At 38.3% G+C, this 22,967-nt stretch overlaps 1 protein-coding gene across 2 annotated transcripts in view; it reads right to left on the bottom strand.

Moving 5' to 3' along the window:
* Window positions 1-2,362: 2,362 nt before the first annotated feature.
* SELENOT (selenoprotein T) overlaps window positions 2,363-22,967 on the bottom strand; it is a 143,653-nt gene continuing 123,048 nt past the window's right edge. For both annotated transcript variants that reach the window (XM_069104752.1, XM_069104751.1), the window contains 5 exons: window positions 11,086-11,196; window positions 7,199-7,325; window positions 5,941-6,028; window positions 5,176-5,328; window positions 2,363-3,106 (listed from right to left, as the gene is read on the bottom strand). In XM_069104752.1, the coding sequence (XP_068960853.1) occupies window positions 5,210-5,328; window positions 5,941-6,028; window positions 7,199-7,325; window positions 11,086-11,196 (445 nt within the window). In that variant the 3' untranslated portion in view covers window positions 2,363-3,106; window positions 5,176-5,209. The remainder of the gene's footprint in view (window positions 3,107-5,175; window positions 5,329-5,940; window positions 6,029-7,198; window positions 7,326-11,085; window positions 11,197-22,967) is intronic.

Raw genomic sequence — 22,967 nt, 5'->3', positions numbered from 1 at the left:
ACTGCTTGCTACCCTGGTGAAATGGCCTAGGCACCCTGATTTAAGGATTGAGAAAGGTCAGGAAACTATGATAACCTGGATTTGCAGATGGAGTGTTCTCACCTGGGAGTTTGCTCTATCAATGAAAGCACAGGTCTAGGCTACGGTCCTGGGTACAGTCCTTAGCCCAATCTAGGGGGAAACCATTGGGGGGGGGGGGAGGCAGGGAGGGACCTATCACCCACTCCCTTTGTTCTGTAGGGATAAGTATTATTTGTAACTGAGTGGTCAGGGTGCTTCAAACTGGGAAATTTCTTGGAGAGTACAAACTAGCAGCAGATGCCCAGGATATTGTGCATGGGTTTCTCATCAATTTATGTCTTAAGGACACCAGTTTATTAAGCACCGAAACGACTCACGGTCAGAGATCAAAGGCACACAGGAAGTGCAACTTACACCAGCAGATTCTACTGTGGGAGGACCTTGAGACCCTGCATCATACCATATAAGGTCAGGATGAAAATGGTCCAAATGGCTTGTCAAAATATATGGGGAGGGCCATGATTGAAACTGGACCCTGTTGGTGAAACTTGGATTGGACGGAGGCAAAAATAATTGGGTACTCCAACTCATTACAGGATACATAAAGTAGGGAAGAGCGTCTAGAGAAAGAACATGAGAAAACTGGCATTCTTTCCCCCAAAAAATCTGGATACCCAAGGATTCAGTTGTGGATCAAAATAGTTGTTTCACCAGTATCAAAGATTATTGACCACCTAAAAGTGACCAGCTGGTTATGAAGCAGGCCAATAGAGATTTTTCTGGCTAAGAGTATGTGCATAGGTATCAATTTAATGGCTCCAGTGAAGGTTCCTAAAGGAAAAAAAATGTCAGGGGCTTTAGTTAACCCATTATGCTCCCTCACCCTGCAAAAAGAGAAGGAAAGCCACTTACAGCTTACCAACAAATGTAGTTTGGGATAAATGCATGGAGTCCTTTAGGTCGATCAACCTTTTCCTGGCTCAAAGAGATTCATGCACTTGCTCAGTCCCACAACTAGTTCATGTTCAGGGTAGGATTTCAATTCTGCTCTTCCTGACTCCAAGGGCAGACTGACTCCTCTATCCACCCTGTCACAATCCTAGGCAGCTTCACCACCTCCTGAAGCCTTCTCTCCTCCAACGAGGAATAGAATGCTGTAGAGTGTGCTGGGTTTGGTGGCGGTGAGCTTGGATCCTGGAGCTGCTGCTGACTACCTGCATGACCATAGGCAGATCACTCAGTATCTGAAACTGTAAAAAGACAAGGGGTCTCTGTTGCCCCTTCCAACTCGAAATCTCTGCCTACATTTCCATCCAGGGACCACTGCGGGAGCGCTCCCTGAGTACGTCCACCTCTGCCACATTTGTCACTTAGCTACAACATGAAGTCACAGATGGCATTTCTCATCCATACATCTCTTCTCCCTCCACCAAGATTACAAACAACTCCAGAATGAGGATGACAGCTGTCCAACACACTGTACATGGAAGGCTCTCAGAAACCTCTGAATTATTTTCTCAATTTCCTAAGTCATAAAATTGGAACAGACCATTGGCCTTGCCCACTGGATTGCTGATATCATATTCAACATTTAAATCACCAAGTAAGCTAATTTTTATTTTTTGACAATTTGGTGAATTACTTTTAATATAATTGCTGAGACTTTACCAGTTAACGGCCCAAACCAACTAAAGGTCAAAGCAAAAAAGAAAAATGATCAAATTCATTAACTATAGTCTTTTTACACTTCTATTGTCAAGGCTAATCATTTGCTAAAAGAACTGTCTTCACTAGAGCAATTAATGTCCATAAATAGAGACTGAATTTGAACTTCAAAAGTATGCTTAAATATGACCCATCCTACTTTCCACAGGACCTAAATTTGGTTACTACATCAATTTACTTCCCACCAATGGATAGGGTTTTTATTAAGCTAACAAATAATTGCCATCATAATATAAGTATAAAAATGGAACTATTGTAATAAAAGTGGAAGATCAGAATTCCTTGAGATGACACTAACAGTAGAATCCCATTGGAATCTGGTTTGGTTTCACATGTATTCAAACAGATCATGGATCAGATTTTATTCCTGAAAACTGAGGGAATCTGGTAAAAGACTGATACAACATGTTTATTACCCTATTAAGCAAATGGCTAATCATTTTTTTCCAGCAGCCAAGCTGTAAAGAGGGTACAACTGTATTTTTCCTGAACAAGATAAGCACTTCAGCTAACAGAAAAATGAGGTATCTCAGACAAGTGTGCATTCTGATTTTCTGTAAGCAAAGAAAAAAAAGATTTAGGTAGGTAGTTATTAAATATAATGCTTAAAGGCACATTACACAGGAAATGAAAACTTTTTATTCAACTTAAATTTGCTTAGTTTTATATTTAGGATAAGTATAAAGGCCCAGTTAATCAATTCATTAGACTGGTCAAGGCAAGACACTTGAGCTAGACAACAGGATTCAAAAAGCGGTTGGTCTTTGAGTAGTTCTCTTGTAATCACAAAAATGGTATTGTACTCAGGATATAGTTTTTCCTTTTCATAATCTAGTATAATGCACTGTTCACAATTTGCAATATTTTGAAAACCATACAAACAGGACATAACCAAATTAGAGATGTTTCTGACAGACTGTTGTAAAGTACTTGGGAATGTCAGCTACTTTCCCAAATATCCATTTTAAACTACAAAAAGAACACAAATTCATATAAAATCACAACAGATGTAACAGACATCTTTCAAGGAAAAAAAATCAGATAATAACTCAATTTGCCACTTCTCCCCCCACCCCAACATGACTAAGAAATAAAGTTACAAGTAGTAATGCCTGCATTTTAAAACAATTAACTGGCTGAATTAACCCTTTAAAAAAAATATAACTATACAGTATTATTGCACGCCATGAATGTGCAGTATTCCAAAACATGCCAGCACTGAAAAACTGTCTTGCACTGAGGTTTTCCAAGTTCAACGAGGCTGCAAATAAAGCATCTGGTCTGTACTAACAGTATGCTGTCTTCAGTACAGGCCTTCATTGGTGCCAACCACGCTGCTCTCGAAAATGTCCATTAATGCCTGAAATAAATTAAAGATGTGTCAAACCACTGATTTCAGAAAAGCCACCCCCTGAATCAGATACAAAACAAGAGGAATATATCTCCTCAAAAGTAAAAATGTACTCGCTCCCCTGATGCTGAAATTCATATTCATCCACAGAAAGGTTGCTTTTTCCTTCCCACTCTGCACCGTTGGCACATCTGCGATGTCCCCAGTGTGGGTCCTTCTTGTTCATGTCCTCCTGTCAGTCTTTCATAGGGACAGGCCCCCTAGCAGGCACCAATGCAGGCAGCACTTCGGGTGGGGGGGGGGTCTGTCTGATAACTCTCACTCTTGGTACATCATCATCCCACTTCTTTTCTCATCATACATTTTCTTGGAATCACTATGCTGCTCCTCGGCACAATTTGTCATCAGGGAAACACTACAGCCTATTTTTCCCCCACTCTACATCTCTCCATCATTGGACCGTGAGCTATTTTGACCTTTCAGAAACTGTGATTCACAGCAACAAAGCATCATTTAGGGGGGAAATTGGGAGTATTGAAAACATTGTATAATATCTCAAATGCAAGCCCTATCCCAGTCTCTCTTTCCCAATTCAACACTGGGCCCAGCTCAATCTCCACAGCCCTTTGCTCATGGGCCAGCATTAAGGGCTCTCTAGTCAACTGCATATCCTATTGCTGATAACAGACACTCTTCATGCATGTGGTTTTTCCTGTGTCCACTCTTAGAATGGAATAGAATTCGTTTATGAGACTGATGATCTTGTTTAGGAAACTTTGTCGGGTTCCTAGGCTCGATGCACTGTGCACAAGGTTATCCACAAACCAAAGCATCTTTATAGGGAATCCTGCTTCCATGTGGACTCTGCTCTAGGCAGACTCCAAACAGTGGTAAACACTTTTGGTGAGCATACATTTGGTTTGATGTTTGTATCAGTATGAATAATTTTGGAGCCAAAATTTTCTCATTTGTTACATCTTTCAAGGAATCTTGTGACTTTAATATATATACATATACATGGGAGATCCCTTATTGGAAGACAAACTCTAAGACTGCATTTTACTGCAGTGAATCTATTTTTTTACAGTCAACAAACAATAATGGAACAAACCCAGTGAAATCTTATATTCTTCTCTGCATACCTTTCAGTCAATTATACAATTGTAAAGATGCAGTCTGATGTATAAAAGTAGAATGTTGTTTGTTAAAGGGTGTTCATTTTATTCCCTTTCTCATATCACATACTGTATAGGTTCTTGGAAGGTTTTTATACAGATAAGGATGGCCTACGGGTTGCTAGTTAAGCATGTTTTCTTGATCACCTTTCCTGTAATAGTAAAATAAATGATTTTCCAAGTGTTTGGTGTACTCACCATCTTTCAGGTATTTCAAAATCAAACCTTTAATACCTTTAAAATTGTGTCTCTTCCCAGAGACCTCTTCTGTGTAGATTCAGTCCAGTCCAGCTGGTTTTTACCTCCTTCTGTAGACTATCAGGGACTATCATGGTAGACTTCAAATGTAGTGGCTAAATGTGGCTTGCCATTTCCTTCTTCAGCTCAACTAGCAGATGAGGAAACTGAGGCAAAACAGGGTGAAGTGACTTGCCCAGGGTCACACAGCTAGTAAGTGTCTGGGTCTAGAACTGAACTCAGGTCTTCCTCACTCCAGGCCTGGCTCTCCATGCCCTGCTAAGCTGCCTTATTCATTACAGTGATCTGACTACATCAACTCCTTAACTATCTTATTACAAAGTAACTTTTTATCCATTAGTAGCTGGGTTCCATCTGCTGCTATCAACTGGGCAAGGGACAGCACGTTGAGCTGGGTTGACAGCTCATTCTCAACCTAGTTTTAGGAGATCAGGCAATGGTAAAAACCCTGAGCCACGAGGGAAAAAGAACCACTAAGGGCACGCCTCGTCATGCTGGCAGGCTCACGACAGACTTTTATGTGCCAACAGTTCCCACAAAGACACAAAAGAAACAGATCATTTGAAGCTGAATCCAAAGACACATGTGTCCCATCGTCGCTGCTTGTTGCCCGTTAGGGGAGGTATGTATGCTTTAACTACTTACAAAAGAGTTTTCAGGGCTGAAAGATGGGCTACGATCAATGATGTGGGATTGAATCCATATGCACATTGAGTTTCATTTCGTTGTCAAGAATTTGAACAAGCTGCTGCATGGATGGAAGGTGACCAGATTCCAGCTTTGACCACACTGGTACATCTACAAAAAGAACATAATGCAAATAATTAAAGATAATTCTATGGGCAACCACAATTCAGAAAATTTCCTCTATCTAAAGAATCAAAATACTTCCTAATGTACTACTCAAGGCTTGGTGTCACAGTGAATAGAGAGCTGGACCTATAATAGGGGACTGACTGAACTTGAGGTCAAATCCAATCTCAGAAATTTACTAGCTATGTGACCCTGGGCAAGTCACTTAACCTTTATTTGCCTCGATTTCCTCATCTATAAAATGGGGATAAAAACAGTCCCTATCTCCCAAGGTTACTGTGAAAAATGAGATAATTCTTATAAAGTGTTTTGTAACCCTTAAAACACTATAGAAATGCTAGCTATTATTATACACCGATTTTTGATATAGAGGATGAAGAGGTTGATAGCATCTACAAAGAACTCAACAATATCCTCTAAACCAGGATGGTGGTGCCCTCAACAATATTAACAGGTATTATTCTCTCACAGGTATGTTGGTGAACAATTTTCTTATATTATAATTTATGACAGGAGAAACATTTTTATTATGCTTGATGTTGACTGAAGACTAAAATAATATAGTTCATTACAATATGGAAAATATTTAGAACCCACCATTTAGCGTTATCTCAAATGCACCTGTTGACATACACTGGTTCTCAATCATGTTACTTAGGAAGAAAACCATCATACACGCATAGACCTAAAAGAAAAAAAAATTCAGAATTGCCATTGTATTTCAGAGAATATGATTTTTAAGAGGAAAATACTTAACATATGATGTGGCAACCTCAACATTTTCTCTCTGAAACAATTTTTTTCATCTGATAAATTCTGTTCTTTCTTCACACATTTCTACAATTGACACACAAACTATTACTTCTATTGCCACCAACCAATTATAGCAAGGAAATATTTTTTTTTTAAATCAGTACTAATTCAATTCAAAGATTCTAAGAAGCCATCTTTGTGACCTAGAGGAAAATAGAACTAAAAGACCCCAACGGTCCAAGTAATTCTAATAAAACAACAATTATACACAGTTCACTAAACATCTTTTAAAAGTATTCACAAAGGAATAGTGATGCAATATTCAGCAACTTCATGTAGAGATCTGTTAAAGGATTTTCAAACTGTTATTACAAGACTAAACATAACCAAGATTCACATTCCTCGCAAATTATCATAAGCTCATATGAGAAAAATAACTTAGGACAACAGTCACTGACAACTACAGGTGCATTCTGCCACCTCATGAATGCCAACCAACCCCCTCTTTGCAAGAGCCTCTCCTCGATTCCTACTGAAATAGCTTTAACTCTCAGTTTCTAAAATTCAGGTAGGGCCAAAGAAATTTACAAGAAGCTACTTCTTTGCTGTCCAGAAGTGAGTTAAGGCAATTCTGACCCAGTAAGAAGTTAAGAAAAAGCACAAAATTGGGTTCTAAAAGCAGAGAGCAGGAAACTTCGTCTTTCAGAAGGAAAGATACTTGATGAGACAGATTAAGGGAAAAAATAAATGGTGATGAGCACTTCTATAATGTTAAGATTCACAAAGCACTTTGTTCACAACAGTCCCACAAGGTAGACAGTACAAGTATTATCCCCATGTTTGAGGCTCAGAGATCTCATGGGATCTGTCACATAGTGCCAGGTCTAGGATCCAAACCCAGGTTTCCTGCCTCCAAGTCAAAAAGACCCTCAAGGCTGCCTGTCATCCCTAATGCAAGAAGAGAAATCATTAGATTCCCCAAACCAAAACCAAACAAAAACCACCACCACCAGCAGCCCACAGCTAAGTCCCAAGCTCTTCCAAATAACTATATAATCCCACACTTTCACTGTCAATTTGAAATAAAGAATCAGTTACATACCTTATTTTCTTGGCCCCACTGCCAGATGCTTGGAGCCTGCATGCCAAAGAAAGCAAAAGGATCCTTGCCAACAATTATTAAGCCTATTAATACTAGTTTGAAGACTGAGAGGAAAGATGCTATGTGTCTAAAAAAAGAAGAGAAAAATTCATTTTTATTATAATGTAATAACCGTAAACAAACTTTCAATTACACAAACGAAGTTACGCATGAAACTGAACTTTTTAAAATGTCTAGATTCTACTAAATGTGAATAAATATACATGCATGTGTATATAAAAAACTTTAACAGAACAGTAACAAACTGCCCTGTTTCCATGTCCTGTCCTGAGCTTTTCTTTCCACTTATGTATTATTACAGATTTTGTGGCTGTTAATGTTCCTATTTACAGCTGTTGTTAGTATGTGGTGAGACAAATTCACATGAAATTGTTCCTTTCTCATTTTGTTATGTCAGTTCAAAAATATAAAAATATTTCTAAAAGGCATATATAAAAGCACATAATAAACTGAAGCAGTTACTAAAGTTTATTTTTCAGTTAAAAAATACTTTTGAATAATACCATGAAAACACACACACATGTACATACTGAGAATATTTTATTGTAAGAAAAAAGCTCATCAAGGACAGATGCTGTTTTAAAATTGTTATTGTCTCCCTGATACCCACTACAAAAAAAAGGTGTTTAACAAATGTTTAAATGACTATAATATTACCTTGATTATAAAATTATAGCACTTAAAACTAAATAATTTTAAAGATTTGAGTTCTTGATATTTTTCCTCCATAAACACTGTTTTGAGATTACCAAAAATTGAAAAGATTTTGCACAAAAAAGTTAAGATTAGATGAGAAAGTTAATTGAGATAAAAAAATCTTTCAAGTTTCTCTGATAAAAGTCTCATTTCCAAGATATATAAGGAACGGATTCAAATTTATAAGAATAAGAGCCATTTCCCAATTGATAAATGGTCAAAGGATATGAAATAGGCAGTTTTCAAAGGAAGAAATCTACATTATCCACAATCCATGTTAAAAAAAAAATGCTCCAAATAATTATTAGAAAAATGTAAATTAAAACAACACTAAGGAGAGAGGTAGCCAGGCCAACATGGTTTCTCATATCTCTCCTGTTCTTGGGTAGGGTAGTGGAGATGCTATAACCTTATGTGCCCCAAAAAGTCAGAAAAGCCAGAGGTCCAGGAACTAGGGTTCATACTACTTGTCAGCAGCTGAAGTAGGAGTGGGAACCAGGTCAAAAAGGGATATGCTTAAAAATCACACTAGTAAGAAGCATACCCTATGGTCGTCCTTTGACTACATTGTGTTCAGAAGTGAACATGGGTGACTGAGAGGATCACTAACAAATACATGTGCCTACTTCAAATTGCCATAACTCTCCCATATTCACCTCCAAACAATCATAAAATAGCAACCCTAAACAAATTCTGGAACAGCAGAACCAGAAAAAAGATGGAATGAAACAATCTTTTAGCCCAAGAAACTTGAAAGAACAGCAGGATCAGTCTCACTCGGGTAAAAGGAGAACAGAGTCCAGATAGGAAGCATCCTGACAAGAAGCAACTCAGCAAACCAGAGGCAGATCCTGAGCCCCAGTACTGTGGAGCGGATAAAGGCCAACACCAAGACCTCCCACATGTCTTAGCATAGCCAGGGGAATGGGTAGACTCTAGCTCTGAGAACCCCCAGGTGTTTCAGTGTAGCCCCAGGCAAAAAGGCAGCCTCCAGGGGCCAGACCACTAAGTGCTTCAAGTGTAGCTAGGGGAAATGCAGAAACACCTCTCCAGTCTCAGCACACGCCAGACACCAGCATTAGGACCCCAGCTCAGCACCAGCTAAGTTGCCAGAACCCTACAGCCTCCAGCAGCACCAACCACCTCCCAGACCACTCCCAGACCTCAGTGCAGTAGCAGACACAAGGGTCCCCTGTGGGCCTCAGCCCACTAGACTACAGCCCCTAGCACAAGAAGCCTGAGACAGTGCTCCTTCTGCCCCAGGAGCAGAGCTCAAATTTTAAAAAGAGGAAAAAGGCAAAAAGAGATGAGCAAAAACCAAGAACAATAAAAAAAGAACTGGAGCATAAGAAGTGATTATGGTGACAGGGAAGATCAGTACACAAACTCAGAAGAGGACAACAGTGTCAAAACACCTTCGAGGGAAACCCCAAAGGATAAAGGGAAGCAGTTTCAAGCCCAGAAAGTGCTCATGGAAGAGCTCAAAGGGAGCTTAAAAATCACATAAGAGAAGTGCAAGAAAAATTGGGAAAAGAAATGAGATGTGAGAGAATTATAAAAAAGAGTCAACAGCCTGGAAAAAGAAAACAATTGCTTAAAAAGTAGAACTGGTCAAATGGAAACAGATACAAAGACCAACTGAAGAAAACGACTCCTTCAGAAGTACAATCGGCCAAATGGAAAAGGAAGTGGAGGAAAACGACTCCTTAGAAGTTAAAACTGGGCAAATGGAAACTAACGACTCCATGAGACACTGTCAAACAAATTCAAAATAATGAAAACACAGAATAAAATGTAAAATACCTCACTGGTAAAACAACTCTAAGTTTATACCTAACTCATACCCATTAGACCGGCAAAGAAGACAGGAAAGGGAAACAACAAGCGTTCAGGGAAACAGGCCACTGTTGGTGGATAGTAATTCTGCAAAGCAAGGGAACTATGTGTGAAGGGCTACTGAATTGTGCATGCTCTTTGACCTACCATTACTAGGCCTTTATCCTAAGGACATCAAAAGAAGAGGAAAAGGGGGGCAGCTAGGTGGTGCAGTGAATAGAGCACCGGCCCTGGAGTCAGGAGGACCTGAGTTCAAATCTGACCTCAGATACTTACTAGCCATGTGACCTTGGGCAAGTCACTTAACCCCAATTGCCCTGCCTTACCCTCTCCAAAAAAGAAAAAAAAAAGAGGGAAAGCATCCATGTAAATAAAAATATTTACAGCAACTCTTTTTGTGGTAATAAAGAATTAGAAATTAAGGGAGGGACGATTAATTGGGGGAATGGCTACACAAATTATACGGTATGTGAATGTAATGAAATACTATCATTCTCTAAGAAATCATAAAAGAGACAACTGTCTCTTCAGAGAAGCCTAAGGAGACCTGTACATACTGACACATGGGAAGCAAGCAGAACCAGGTGATTAATTTATACCAGCCTGTACAACATTCAGCCTATGGGTCCATTGTGGCCTGACAAAGGATTCCAGGTGGTCCACAAAAAAATGCAGAGGATGTAAAACAAGCCTGTACAACATATATTGTGCAGCCCTGGTTTATACAACAACAACAATATCAGGAAAAACAACTTTGAAAAACCTAAAAACTTTGATCAATACAATGACTATGATTTCAGATGTTAACAACTGCTTGACAGAAGTGACACATGCAAAGTACAAAATTAGGCACATATTTTTCTGGATGTGACCAATGTGGGAATTTGCTTTGCTTGCCTATGCATATTTGTTAGGAGTTTATGTTTTTTCCAATTTCTTAAGCAGAGGAGGAGTAGGTGGAAGGGAGAGAAAATAAAATCTTGTTAAGTGAAAAATTTTAAATGTATGAATAAAATCCCATTTTGAGGATAATTATCTTTAAAAAAACTTAAACATTAAAAAATCTTCTACTTACACAAACATGCTTAAGTTACTTGCAAAGAAATAACCATTACACTAATGAGGAAAAAAAATTAAGGAAATACAAGGCAAACTGGCTTAAATATGACCAAAATATTGGATATCAAGTGACTTCAATTTAATTAAACCAATCCATTAAGCTCAAAAGTCAATTTCTTCATTTCTTTTTTTTTTAATTTCTTTATTTCTTATCAGTTTTACTATAATGTACTCACCTATATATTGGTTGAGGGAGGTAATTCTCTCCTTCTATGCGGATGTCTGGGTACCGCTGGCTAATAACCCGCATGTACTCCTCAAACACCCGCCTATAGCCTCAGGAAACACTATAAAGAAAAAAAACAAACCAGTATTTCTGTTAAATTATTTGGAACTATGGAACTATTTACCAAGATTTATCTTGGCACAGTTGTAAAAAGCCCAGTAATTACTACCTCTGTCAATATCAAATGGTTCTCGTTAAAACACATTAAACAATGGACTGAAGCCAACAATGGCTAAGCAGCAAATTCCTACCCATCCATCCTTTTTCCCTAAAAGGAATATATTTTTAGTTTTTTAAAAGTATCTCAGTAAATAAAGCCTTCACACAAATTATAGCCCTTTGGGGCATTAGTTACTTTCACAGAGCTTGTAGCATGGGAGAAATGCTGTACTAGTTCATTTAATTCTTCTGAAATTTGAGCTTGGAAGTGATGAGATTAAAAAAATGCATAGTTCTGCAAATGACTAAGCAAGAAAAGAAATGAAGGAAAAAAGGATAAAGCATGAATAGAACAGAGTAACATATAGAAGAGAACAGAATAGAGTATAACAATAAGTAGGGGAAAATGTTTGTCTTCCAATTTTATAGTACAAAGAATACCAGACTGGAAGTCAGAAGTACCAAGCTCCTTCATTAATCAGCTAGACCTTCACTAAGGGATATCAAGCTAATTATACTGGGTAATTCCACCTTTAAGATTCTGATTTACTCTACAAAAAGACAATTTAGAAAATTAATCTAAAAAAATAGAGGTATATGAAGGAAAACAGTAGCAATTAACACCCTCTAGCTTTATAATAAGTTACCAACTGATTTACTGAATAGCTATTATGTGACATCAAACAGAATGGAAATGTAGTAGAGAACAGTGTAGTCTATTCAATTTTGCAAGCTTTTATTGAATGCCTAGCATGTGTCAGGCCCTGAAAATACAAAAAGATGGGGCAAACAGAGAAATGGGACAGATACACCTGGAAGATAAGATTATTCAGCAGAAAGTTAAACTGTTTTGGAAATGTACTTTCAGGTCATGAGGATATTATTTAGGAAAATCATCACCAATTAAAATTCTGTTATATTCTAGTCTAGCTTTAGGTCTATATTGAATCTGGGAATCCTAGAGCAAATCAATAGATTGGAGTAAGTTCTGGAGCCAGCACATAGTACATAACTTGGCAGTTAGAATGTTTAGATCTAGACCAATATCCTAAAACTGGTATACCTGAGTCAATGAAAGACATTCTAGATACAGCACTTATATGCCTATTTACATTTAAAAACTGAGTAAATTTTACAACTTACTTTATCTACTTTCAAAAATGTATCTAAAGTACTGAGGGAAGGCACATCCATATTCCTAAAAGGCAATAAGTATTTTCAGAAATAAGTCTCTAGGTGTTTTATATTTACCTAACACAATCTAGCTCAAACTCAAGTGATTCAATTAAAAAAATGATTAAGAACAAAGTTGTTATGATGGGCACTTGAATATGAAGACATAATAAGGAAACAATTCCCACCATCAAGGAAGATGAAATTCTACTAGGGAGATAAAATATGATTGAGATTTAATGGCTGTCTGCATTTAGGGTTTTCTTTCTTATTATGTTTAAGATTTGGTATTTATTCTGCACCTTTGATGCAGAAGGAACAAGCAGCTGTTAACAACCAAAACTCACTGCTCTAGTTTATTCCTATAAATTTGCCGATTAGAACTTCAAAAAAAAATTTAAGAAATGCCCATCACCTTGTCCCTGGGAACAGTCATCAAGGCAAACAGAGGGAAGAAAAATTAAGGTGGTTTATGGAAAGGTCACTGGGCAAGGTTCAACGAGTTAGCTAACCACTGTTTGCTATTTCTTTTTTAGCCCTCCCTATTCCCTAAAAGTCCAGTTTTACATGGAAAGTCTTCCCTAAGGGAGAATTGATTTTTAGCAAAAAGGAAATGTTTTAAGTTTTTTATTTAGCCCATTGTGCCTCCAGCTATAAACCAACTGGATATTCTTCAGGGAGCAGTTATGGTTCTGTGATTTATACTAAGAAATGAAGTTACAACTTCTAGGTCACATGAGCAAAAAGATGCAGGCTTAGGACATTTTCTGTGATCCCCATGACTGCTCAAACCTTTCTAAAACAGAAAGATCCAAGATAATGTGACTTCAGCTGTCTCCATGGTCTAAAACACTCAGAATCAAAAAGATAAAAAAAAACAACCAAACCCAAACCTATGAACTGATGCTCACTGACTGAGCTTATTCAGCACTTTTTCCTCTTTCACTAGCAGACCCAAGGATCTGGAACATGGGCTTGCAACAAAACTCAGCCCCACCCTGAAGACCCACATCACTCTTTCCAGTACTGTGGAAACCCCAAATCTAGGCTGCAGAATTTTGTCACACAGTGACAGAGCAGCAGGGAAAACCCTTCAGGAACTTAAATGCAAAGGCATGCAGCACTACTGGCAGTCCCACCTGTGCTGGGGCAGACATGCCCATAGCACTGAATGGCAACTCTCTAAACTATTCCTGCTGGGCCAGAGAACTGGGAACAGTGTGCTGGGGGAAGCGGATAGCGCAAGCACAGTTTAGAGCTAGGGTCAGTTCTGACCACCCAAAAATCACTCAGGGCCAGAACCTAGGCTGGTGAACTGTGTATTACCCAAGATGGCAGGAAGCTGAGATGCTCCGAGATCTAACCCCAAAGGATGGAATCAGAGGGGACAGGGTCAAGAAAGTGAACAGTGTAAAATCAGAAAGGGAAAAAAGAAAGATTAAAATTACCAAGGAGCTCAGAAATAAGAAAACCCAAAGATCTTGAACATAAATAGATAAATCAACAGAGAAAACATTAATAATAGAAGGAAATATGACCTCCAAATCTAGTAAATGAGTTCAGGAATCTACGAATAAATACTGCAAAAAGAAGAAAAATTATCTAACTCTTGATGAAACAAAAGAATGTGTGGAGAACATGGAATGACAACACATTGTTCCTTAGTGGTTTGAGAAATGACAATTAGGAGCAGAATTTAAGACAGAAAATGCTCAATATAGAAAAACTGTAATCTTCAATGGCAAGCTTCATCAAAGAAACAAAAGACTGAAAGAGCAAACACCAAGCAATCTAGAATAAAAGCAAAAAAACAATGACACTGAAAAAAAAATCTCACTTTCCAAGGGAAACATGCTGATCTCAAAGACAGGATGTGTAGAGTCCACCTGGGATCATGTCTCCCGGAAGAAAACAGGAGGACAAAAATATCTTAACTTAATAGGAGAAAAGAACTTTTGAAGTGAAAATGAAATACTAATTGAAAGCAATCACAGATCATCTCCAGAAAAAAAAAGTAGAACCCCAAGGCTGCAAACTCCAAGACACTTAGTAGTTAAATTTAACAATTCATTTTAGAAACAAATTTGACAAGTGATCAGGAGAAAAGCCTTCAAATACAAATGAAAAAAAATTTAATGTCAAAAAATGGCAATAATCAATACTGAAGGGGTAGAGGAATGATAGGCAATCTAATGCCTTGTTGGTGGGGCTGTTAAATGGCACAACCATTTTGGAAAAATATGTGGAATTATGCAAATGAAGTGACCAAAATGTTCCTACCTTTTGAATCAGTCTCCATTACTGAACTTAAATCCAAGGAAGCCTCTGACAAGAAAAAAGTCCCTATAACTCCAAAATATGTGTAGCAGCAGTTTTTGTGATAATTAAAAATAGAAAACAAACTGTGGTACAAGAATACAATGGAATATTACTGTGTTGAAAGAAATGTTGGTGTGTGATGAATAGAGAAGCGTGGAACTGATTCAGAGAGAAGTAAGCAGTCAAGGAAGAAATATATGTGGTAACTACAACAATGTAAACAGGAAGAACACACCAAAAAGCTGAAAGCAAATGTAACAAAATTCTCAAGATCAAGCAGGACTCCAACAAAGAGATATGAAAGGATGTCTTCATCAACACCTTTGTGGAGGTGGGAGGTCCCCACGTGTTACACGTTGCATATATTTTTAGACTTTTTTAATGTAACTGACCAGTTGTGTTGATTTTTTTCCTTTCTATTAAAAAATTACTATTTGTTATATTGGATGGCTCTCTGGGAAAGGATACTTGGAATAACTATGATGATATAAGAAAGACTTTTTTTAAAGCAATCCGGGTTAAGTAACTTGCTCAAGGTTACACCGCCAGGTGTTTCTGAATGGGTGCTAAGTGTCTGAGTCTGGGATTCGATCTCCAGGTCATTCCAACATGCTCTTACTCGCTGTGCTACCTGGCCGCCCCAATATGAGAGAAGATGTCAATACAAATGAAGTTATAGCATTGGAAGTAACATTGTGTAATACTGTGACCCAACTTTATGATTCCTGTCAATGAAAAACCTGACTTTATTGTGCTTTAAAGTGCTGTGTTAATAAAAGTTAAATATTAAAAAGCACACTGTGGTCTGAAGTTTTTAAAAAAAGGTCAGTTAATGTATTATATGATAGTTTTCTAGAAGAATCACAATGACATTTCTTTAAGTTAATAATTTCTACGACAATTTAGGAAATACTAGTGGACTCTTCTTCAACCAGATTTTGATTGCTAACATTTTAATTCTGACACATTTTCAGTAGGAAGGTAAAGATGGAGAACAGGGAGAAAGGCAATAAAAGTTAATTGAAATAAAGCAAGGAGAGTCTGCAAGGAAAAACAACTGTTGATTAGTTAATTTACTATTCACCACCTAATTAGCATACTTGGCATAATACTCACTGAACTTTTTCTACATAACCTTTAGCATCACTTCTATTAGGCTGTGAGTTCCCTAAAGGAACTCTTTGCCACTTGACTGGAAGGTGGATTGCATCCTCAAATTCTTTCTAGACAACCCTGCCCTGAACCTCAGTATTTTGGAATCCCTGCACCCCTAAACCTCATCATTTCTTAATATGCATTATTCTCTCCTAAGTTAAACTACTGAAATTTTTTTTATTATGCAGCACAAATACTTCTAATCTCATCACATTACTCCAAAACATTCATTTTTGGGATCTTGGTCTCCTAATACCCACGGCAACTCCAGCCAATACGCTTTTTTCACTACCATTGAGCAAAGAGCAATGACTCATGCATTCTTATATAGGAGATGAAGTTAATTAAAATCTAGAAATAACATATTTTTTCCACAATGATTTAAAAAAATAAAGAACAGCAACATAGAGAAAAGACTTAGAAGTCAGCTCATGGTTACAGTTCACATTTTCTTTTCCTATCAAGTCTGGGGTCAAAGCATTTTTGGCTCAGGTGAATGACACAGAAGATGCTGTAGCTAGCATTCACTTCTAGGACCTTGTAGACACACTCAGTTGAGTTTCTCCTTTTATTGAGTTGATACAAGGAAAGGCAAGCTCCAATTTGAGAAATCTTTGCAGTAGTAACTGCAGATTCAAAAGGAGAAAATAGTTTGGAGGGAACAACTGTTGAGGGGTGGGTGTGAGTGGGTGTCTTTTTTCTTAAAATTAAAGTACAAAGAACACAAGAGCTGTCAAGGATCTCTGAGTCCACCAAACGCTAAGTCCTCATTTATAATCCCTTCTAGAACATCCCCAACAAGAAGTCATCTTATCACTGTGGGAAAACTCCAATGAGGGTTAACTTATGACTTCTAGAGGCAAAGCATTCGACTTGGGGACAGCTCTAATTGTTAGAAAGTTTTTCCCTGCATAAGTAATATAGTAATGAAAAAAGAATGCCATTTACATATGTTATGTACACATACACATTTATTATAACAATCTATATGTGAAATAATTTATATGTATACTGTAGACATTCATGCATATATCATCAATAGTCTTGATTTTATTATTTTAAAATATAAAGAGGAAGATATAGGGTTCAATTATTTTTAGGGAAGCTTTGGCTGAATTTTCAAAAAAATGTATTTTAGAATGTTTTGAAAGTTATTCAGTGAACAACCTGAACAGGACCCAGGACTTACATGAACACAACTACAAAACACTTTTGACACAGTCAGATCTAACTAACTGGAAAAACATCAATTGGTCGTGGCTGGGTCAAGCATAAAAATGACAATTTTACCTAAATTAAATTACATATTTAGTGCCATACCAATCTACCAAAAAATTACTTTATAAAGCTAGAAAAAATAGTAACAAAATTCATTTGGAAGAATAAAAGGTCCAGAATATCAAGGGAATTAATGAAAAGAAATGCTAGGGAAAGTTGCCTAACCATACCAGATTTTAATCTGTATTACAAAGCAGCAGTCATCAAAACCACTTAGTACTGGCTGAGGAACAGAGTAGTGGATCAATGGAATAGATTGGGTAATAGATTGACTCAGCAGTCAATGACTATAGTAATCTATTGTTTGATAAACCCAAAGACCCCAGTTTTGGGGATAAAAACTCACTATTTGACAAAAACTGCTGGGAAAACTGGAATATAGTATGGCAGAAACTGGGCATAGACCATTATCTAACACCCTATACCAAAATCAAGTCTAAATAGGTGCACGATCTAGGCTGATACTATAAGCAATCTGGGAAAGCAAGGAATAGTTTACCTGTCAGATTTATGAAGAAGGGAAGACTTTATGACCAAACAAGAGTTAGAGAGCATAATAAAATGAAAAACGGATAATCTTGATTACATTAAATAGAAAAGTTTCTGTACAAACAAAACCAATGTAACCAAGATTAAAGGGAAATTGGGAAAGAATGTTTACAACCAGTGTCTCTGATAAAGGCCTCATTTCTAAAACATACAGAAAATTGAGTTAAGTCTTTAAGAATACAAGTCATTCCCCAATTGATAAATGGTCAAAGGATATGAACAGGCAATTTTCAGAGGTAGAAATTAAAGATATGTAAGCATATGAAAAAATGCTCTAAATCACTATTGATTACAGAAATGCAAATCAAAACAACTCTAAGGTACCACATCTCACCGGACGGATTGTCTAAGATAACAAGACAGGAAAACGACAAATGCTGGAGAGGATGTGGAAAAATTGGAACACTAATGTATTGTTGGTGTAGTTATGAACTTATTCAACTTATTGCTCTGGAGAGCAATCTGGAACCATGCCCAAAGGGCTATAAATAATTGTATACCCTTTGACCCAGTAATACCACTTCTAGGGTTATATCCCAAAGAAATCATAGAAGTAGGAGGAAGACCCACATGTACAAAAATATTTATTGCAGCTCTTTTTGTGGTGGCAAAGAATTGGAAATTAAGGAGATGCCCATCAATTGGGGAATGGCTAAACAAGTTGTGGTTTATGAATATAATGGAATACCATCGTGCTATAAGAAATGAGGAGCAGACTTCATATTTACCTGGAGAGATACAAAATTAAGCTGAGTGAGAAGAGCAGAACAGGAGAAATTTGCACACAATTACAGACACAACATATGTGTTGACAACCAACTTTGATAGACTGACTCTTCTCAGCAATGCAAGTTTTATAAGACAACTCCAAAAGACTCATGATGGAAGGAGATGTCTACATTCAGAGAAAGAACTAGAAAGAACAGAGTTGGAATGCAGACTGAAGCAAACTACCTGGTCTCTTTCTTTTTCTTGTTTGGTTTTGTTTCCTCTTTCCCATTGTTCATTCCATCCTTTTTTACAACCTGACTAATGTCTAATGTGAAAGTATTTGCAGATTCTGTATTTGATTGCATGCCACCATGTGGGGGGTGGGGAGGGAGAAAAACTGAAACTCAAGGGATTGTGGAACTGAATCTTGTAAACTAAAAGTAAACAAACATAAAGACAAAAAAAAACAAAACCTGAACAGGCCCAGTGTATGAAGTAGTATAAAAAAAGTCTGGATGGTGTTAGCCAACTGAAAGTCATGGAAATGGGGGCTTACCAGATGACAGTGCCACCCATCCTACAACTGATCAGAACTGATAATGATCTGAGACAGAAAGTAAGCTCCTTGAGAACAGGGACTTTGGTTTTTGTGTCCCTAGGCCTTCCCCTTTCTAAGTGCTGAACAAATGCACACCGAATTTACTTTGAACTGAATCACTCTACAGACTTGTTTTCATTCCTTTTGTCCCCTACTACACACAAGCATATACAATTTCCTGCAATCTCCATTGTAACTTCTCATAGTTCAAGTATTCTTCTCACTTCCCTGGCTTCCTTCAAGTCTCAGCTAAAGTTTACCTTCTATAAGAAGCCCTTCCAGATTCCCCTTCATGCTAGTGCCTTTTCTGCGTTGATTATCCCCAATTTATCCATTGCTATTTGCTTGTTATCTGCTCCCATTAGATGGAGTTTCCTGAGAAAAGGAACTGCCTTTTAACTTCCTTTGCATCCTAGCACTTAGCACAGTGCCTGGCACATAGTAGGTGCTTAATAAACACTTGTTGGTTTGACGGACTTCTAAGAAAGTAAGAAACTGCTGACACAAGAAAAGGGCTAGGAGAAACCACTTCCCTTTTAATTTTGTAGCTTTGTGGAAGTCACTGCTGATGTAGGATACAGACTTCTTCAAAACCCCAGATTCAGAACCACGCTGCAAGAAGGCATTTGAGAAGGAAGGATCTAAATCCTAGAGCAATTAAATTCGTTAATTATGTATTAAGTGCCTACTACATGCAAGTCACTGTGCTAGGTGCTGGGGATATAGGGACAAAAACTAAACAGTCCTTGCCTTCCAGAACCTTGCAGTCTCATGGAGAGATACACTAAGAGGGAAGGAAACATGAACATCTGGGGGAACTAGGAAAGTCCTCACGACGAAGGTAATGCCTGAGTTCACCTTGATGGAAGCCAGGGATTCCAAGAAGCAGGTGAAGCCTGGGTGCATTTCAGACACGGAGGATGGCCTATACAAAAGAAAGGAGGTGGGAAATGGAATGTCGTATATGGGAAAGAATAAACAGGCCAGAGTCAGGATGCAGAGTAAGGAGAAATAACATGAAAAGAATATGACAAGATCAACTGAAACCAGACTCTGAAGTGGTTAAACACCAACCAGGAGTCTGTCTTTTACCCTGGAGGCAAGGGGAAACAAATGGAACTTCTTGAACCCTTGAGTGACAGGTGTCTTTTTGGAATGTCAATTTGACAGCTGTATGGAGAATGGATTAGAAAGAGAGAAAGACTGAGAGCAAAGAAACCAATTAGGAAGTTATTTCCAATAGTTCAGGCAAGATATGAGAAGGGTCCTAACAAGGGTGATGACTGTGAGACAGATATGAGATATATTACACTTTGAATTGGTAAGACCTGGTAACTGACTGGACACGGAGAAAGAGCAAAAGGGAAGAGTTTAGGTTGATTCTATGCTTACAAACCCAGAAGCCTGGAGGAGCCCTTGACAAAAAGAATCAAGTTAGGAAGAAGTGGAGTTGGGTTTAAAGAGAAGCATAATTAGTTGTGTCGTGGACATTTTCAGTCCAAGATGCCCATACATACTGTGTTTCCCCGATAATAAGCCCTCCCCTTACTGTGTAAGATTCCTCTAAAATAAGCCCTCCCCCAAAAATAAGCCCTATTGAGATTTGTACTGTAGTGAAAGTGATCCCCTGCACTATGCGCTACATTACAGTACCCTCTGTATGCACCGTCCTCCCCCCCCCACCCCGTGAAACGCACGCCGCGCTCCGAGCTGCATCCAATCAGAGCTGCAGCAGTGAGCGCGTCATCCTGTTCTTCCCCAGTGATTTGCTTGCTGGCGCCATTGAGAGCAGTGCCGCGGAGGAGAGCTGAGGCAGGACAACATAAAAACCCGGTATGTAAGCGGGAGTGAGGGGGCATGATGGAGGATAAAAAGGGCATGATGGCGGAAAAAAGAAGAACTCAGGGGGCATGATGGAGTGAAAAGAAGGACTGATGGTCATAATTTTCTTATTCTGTCTGTTTTGACCCCCAGACATGAGTACTAAAAGGAAGAGCTACTGTATACTGTTGAGTATAAGAAAGCAATTGTAGAGGAGTCACGTGGCAAGAATCTTGCAGTTTTCTGTAAAGAAAAACTTTTGGATCTTCGAATGGTCAGAAAATAGGGAGCAGATTATAATATATATAATTATATATTTAATATAATATATTAATATATAATATATAATTCCCTCAATCAACAGGTGGATGAGGGAAAAGGGAAAGAGTGCAGGTCTGGATCAGGTTGGCAGCCCTTATATCCTGACTTGGAGATCCTCATTGGTGAATGGATTGCTGACAGGAGAGCAAAGGCCTTGGTTGTGCTCAGGGCTGATATTCAAGCATTTGCCCTTTCAATGGCACCAGAGTTTGAAATGGTCTCAGAAGGATTCAAAGCATCACAACACTGGTTGGACGGTTTCCTTCAACGGTATGAACTGTCCCTAAGAAGATCAACAACACTGTTTAACCTGGAAGATGCTGAAGTTATTAAAAGTGCACTTGCATTCAAGTCCTTTATTGATAGGATTGACATTTCCAAGTACCAAACCTGCAATATGATTGCTATGGATGAAACTGCAGTGTTTATGAGACAAGGATCTCAAACAACAATTCATCACAGGGGTGCAACGTCAATCTACATTCCCACCACTGGCTATGAAAGTGCACGGGTCACCTGTGTTTTGGCAATTCGTTTGGATGGAAAGAAAGCCACACCTCTAATCATCAGTAAGGGCAAGAAAGACAAGATTGAACGTGTATCTGGCATTTACGTTCTTGAAACCGAAAAAGCCTGGTGTACACAAGCCGTTATAAGAAAGTGGGTTGATTTAATGCTGCCACTTGTTATGCGAGGTAACCAAAGAGGTCTGATAGTCTGGGATTCAGCCAGCACTCAAGAAGTCAGCGCTAAAGAAATGAAGAACTTCCTTGCAGAGAGAAGAATAGATCAAGTAATGATTCCTGCAGGAATGACTGCCTATCTCCAGACCCTTGATATTGCAATAAACAAGCCATTCAAGGACCATTTGCGCATGGAAGTCAATGACTACACTGAAAATAGAATGGAAAGAAATCAGCGTGGAAACTTTGTGAAGCCCTGTCTGCAAGAAGTCGTGACTTGGGTGAAGAAGTCATGGGATAAAATTACTGACAGCTGTGTCGCCAAGGCACTACGAGCAGGTTACCTGGACAAGACATATTCATTTAAAGAGAGCTATATTGCTGGACATGACAGATTGGGTCCACTTCTTCTGAAGGAAATGGAGGCGCAAGACATCCAGGATGGAATTCAGGGTATGGACACTTATGACGATGTTGTTGAAGAAGATGACATGATCATTATTGAATAAAGGTACTTTTTTTGTTCACATTTACCTGTTTATTAAAATTGCTCTCAATGTTCATTAAAATAAGCCCTCCCCTGAAAATAAGCCCTCTGGTGCTTTTCTGTCCCCCCCCCCCAAAAAAAAAACATAATAAGACAGTGTCTTATTATCGGGGAAACAGGGTATCCAAATAGGTGCCCAATGGGTACATTCTCCTTGAACCTTCAATATTTTATTATTTGTGCCCATGAAACATGATTGTTCTTTTACAGATGTTCTAGATACCAACTGATGTATTACACAGCCCTGCACTTAGGACCCCATGCTCCAGAATTATGTGGTAATGTGTTTTTGGTACTGAGAATCCCCTTTTAAGTTCTGGAATTCTTTAATATCTCCTTCTGTCCTTTTATCATTCAAAACATCATGTCATACTGGTACTAGTTCTAGATTCTTGGGAGGTGACAGGAATATCATCAGTCAAATGAAATAGAGAGAGGTTCAATATTGTTCTGCAATGATTAAGTGGCAAGCCTGGGAATTATTCTTAGCTGGCTCTGTGGTTTGTTTGTTTGTTTTT

The sequence above is a fragment of the Petaurus breviceps genome, unplaced genomic scaffold, assembly GCF_028583685.1.
Source record: "Petaurus breviceps papuanus isolate PSGF00001 unplaced genomic scaffold, PetGlider_PUasm1.0 688, whole genome shotgun sequence".
Taxonomy (NCBI): Eukaryota; Metazoa; Chordata; class Mammalia; order Diprotodontia; family Petauridae; genus Petaurus; species Petaurus breviceps.
Note: the sequence above shows the minus strand (reverse complement) of the source record. Positions and strands in the feature narration are given on the sequence as shown.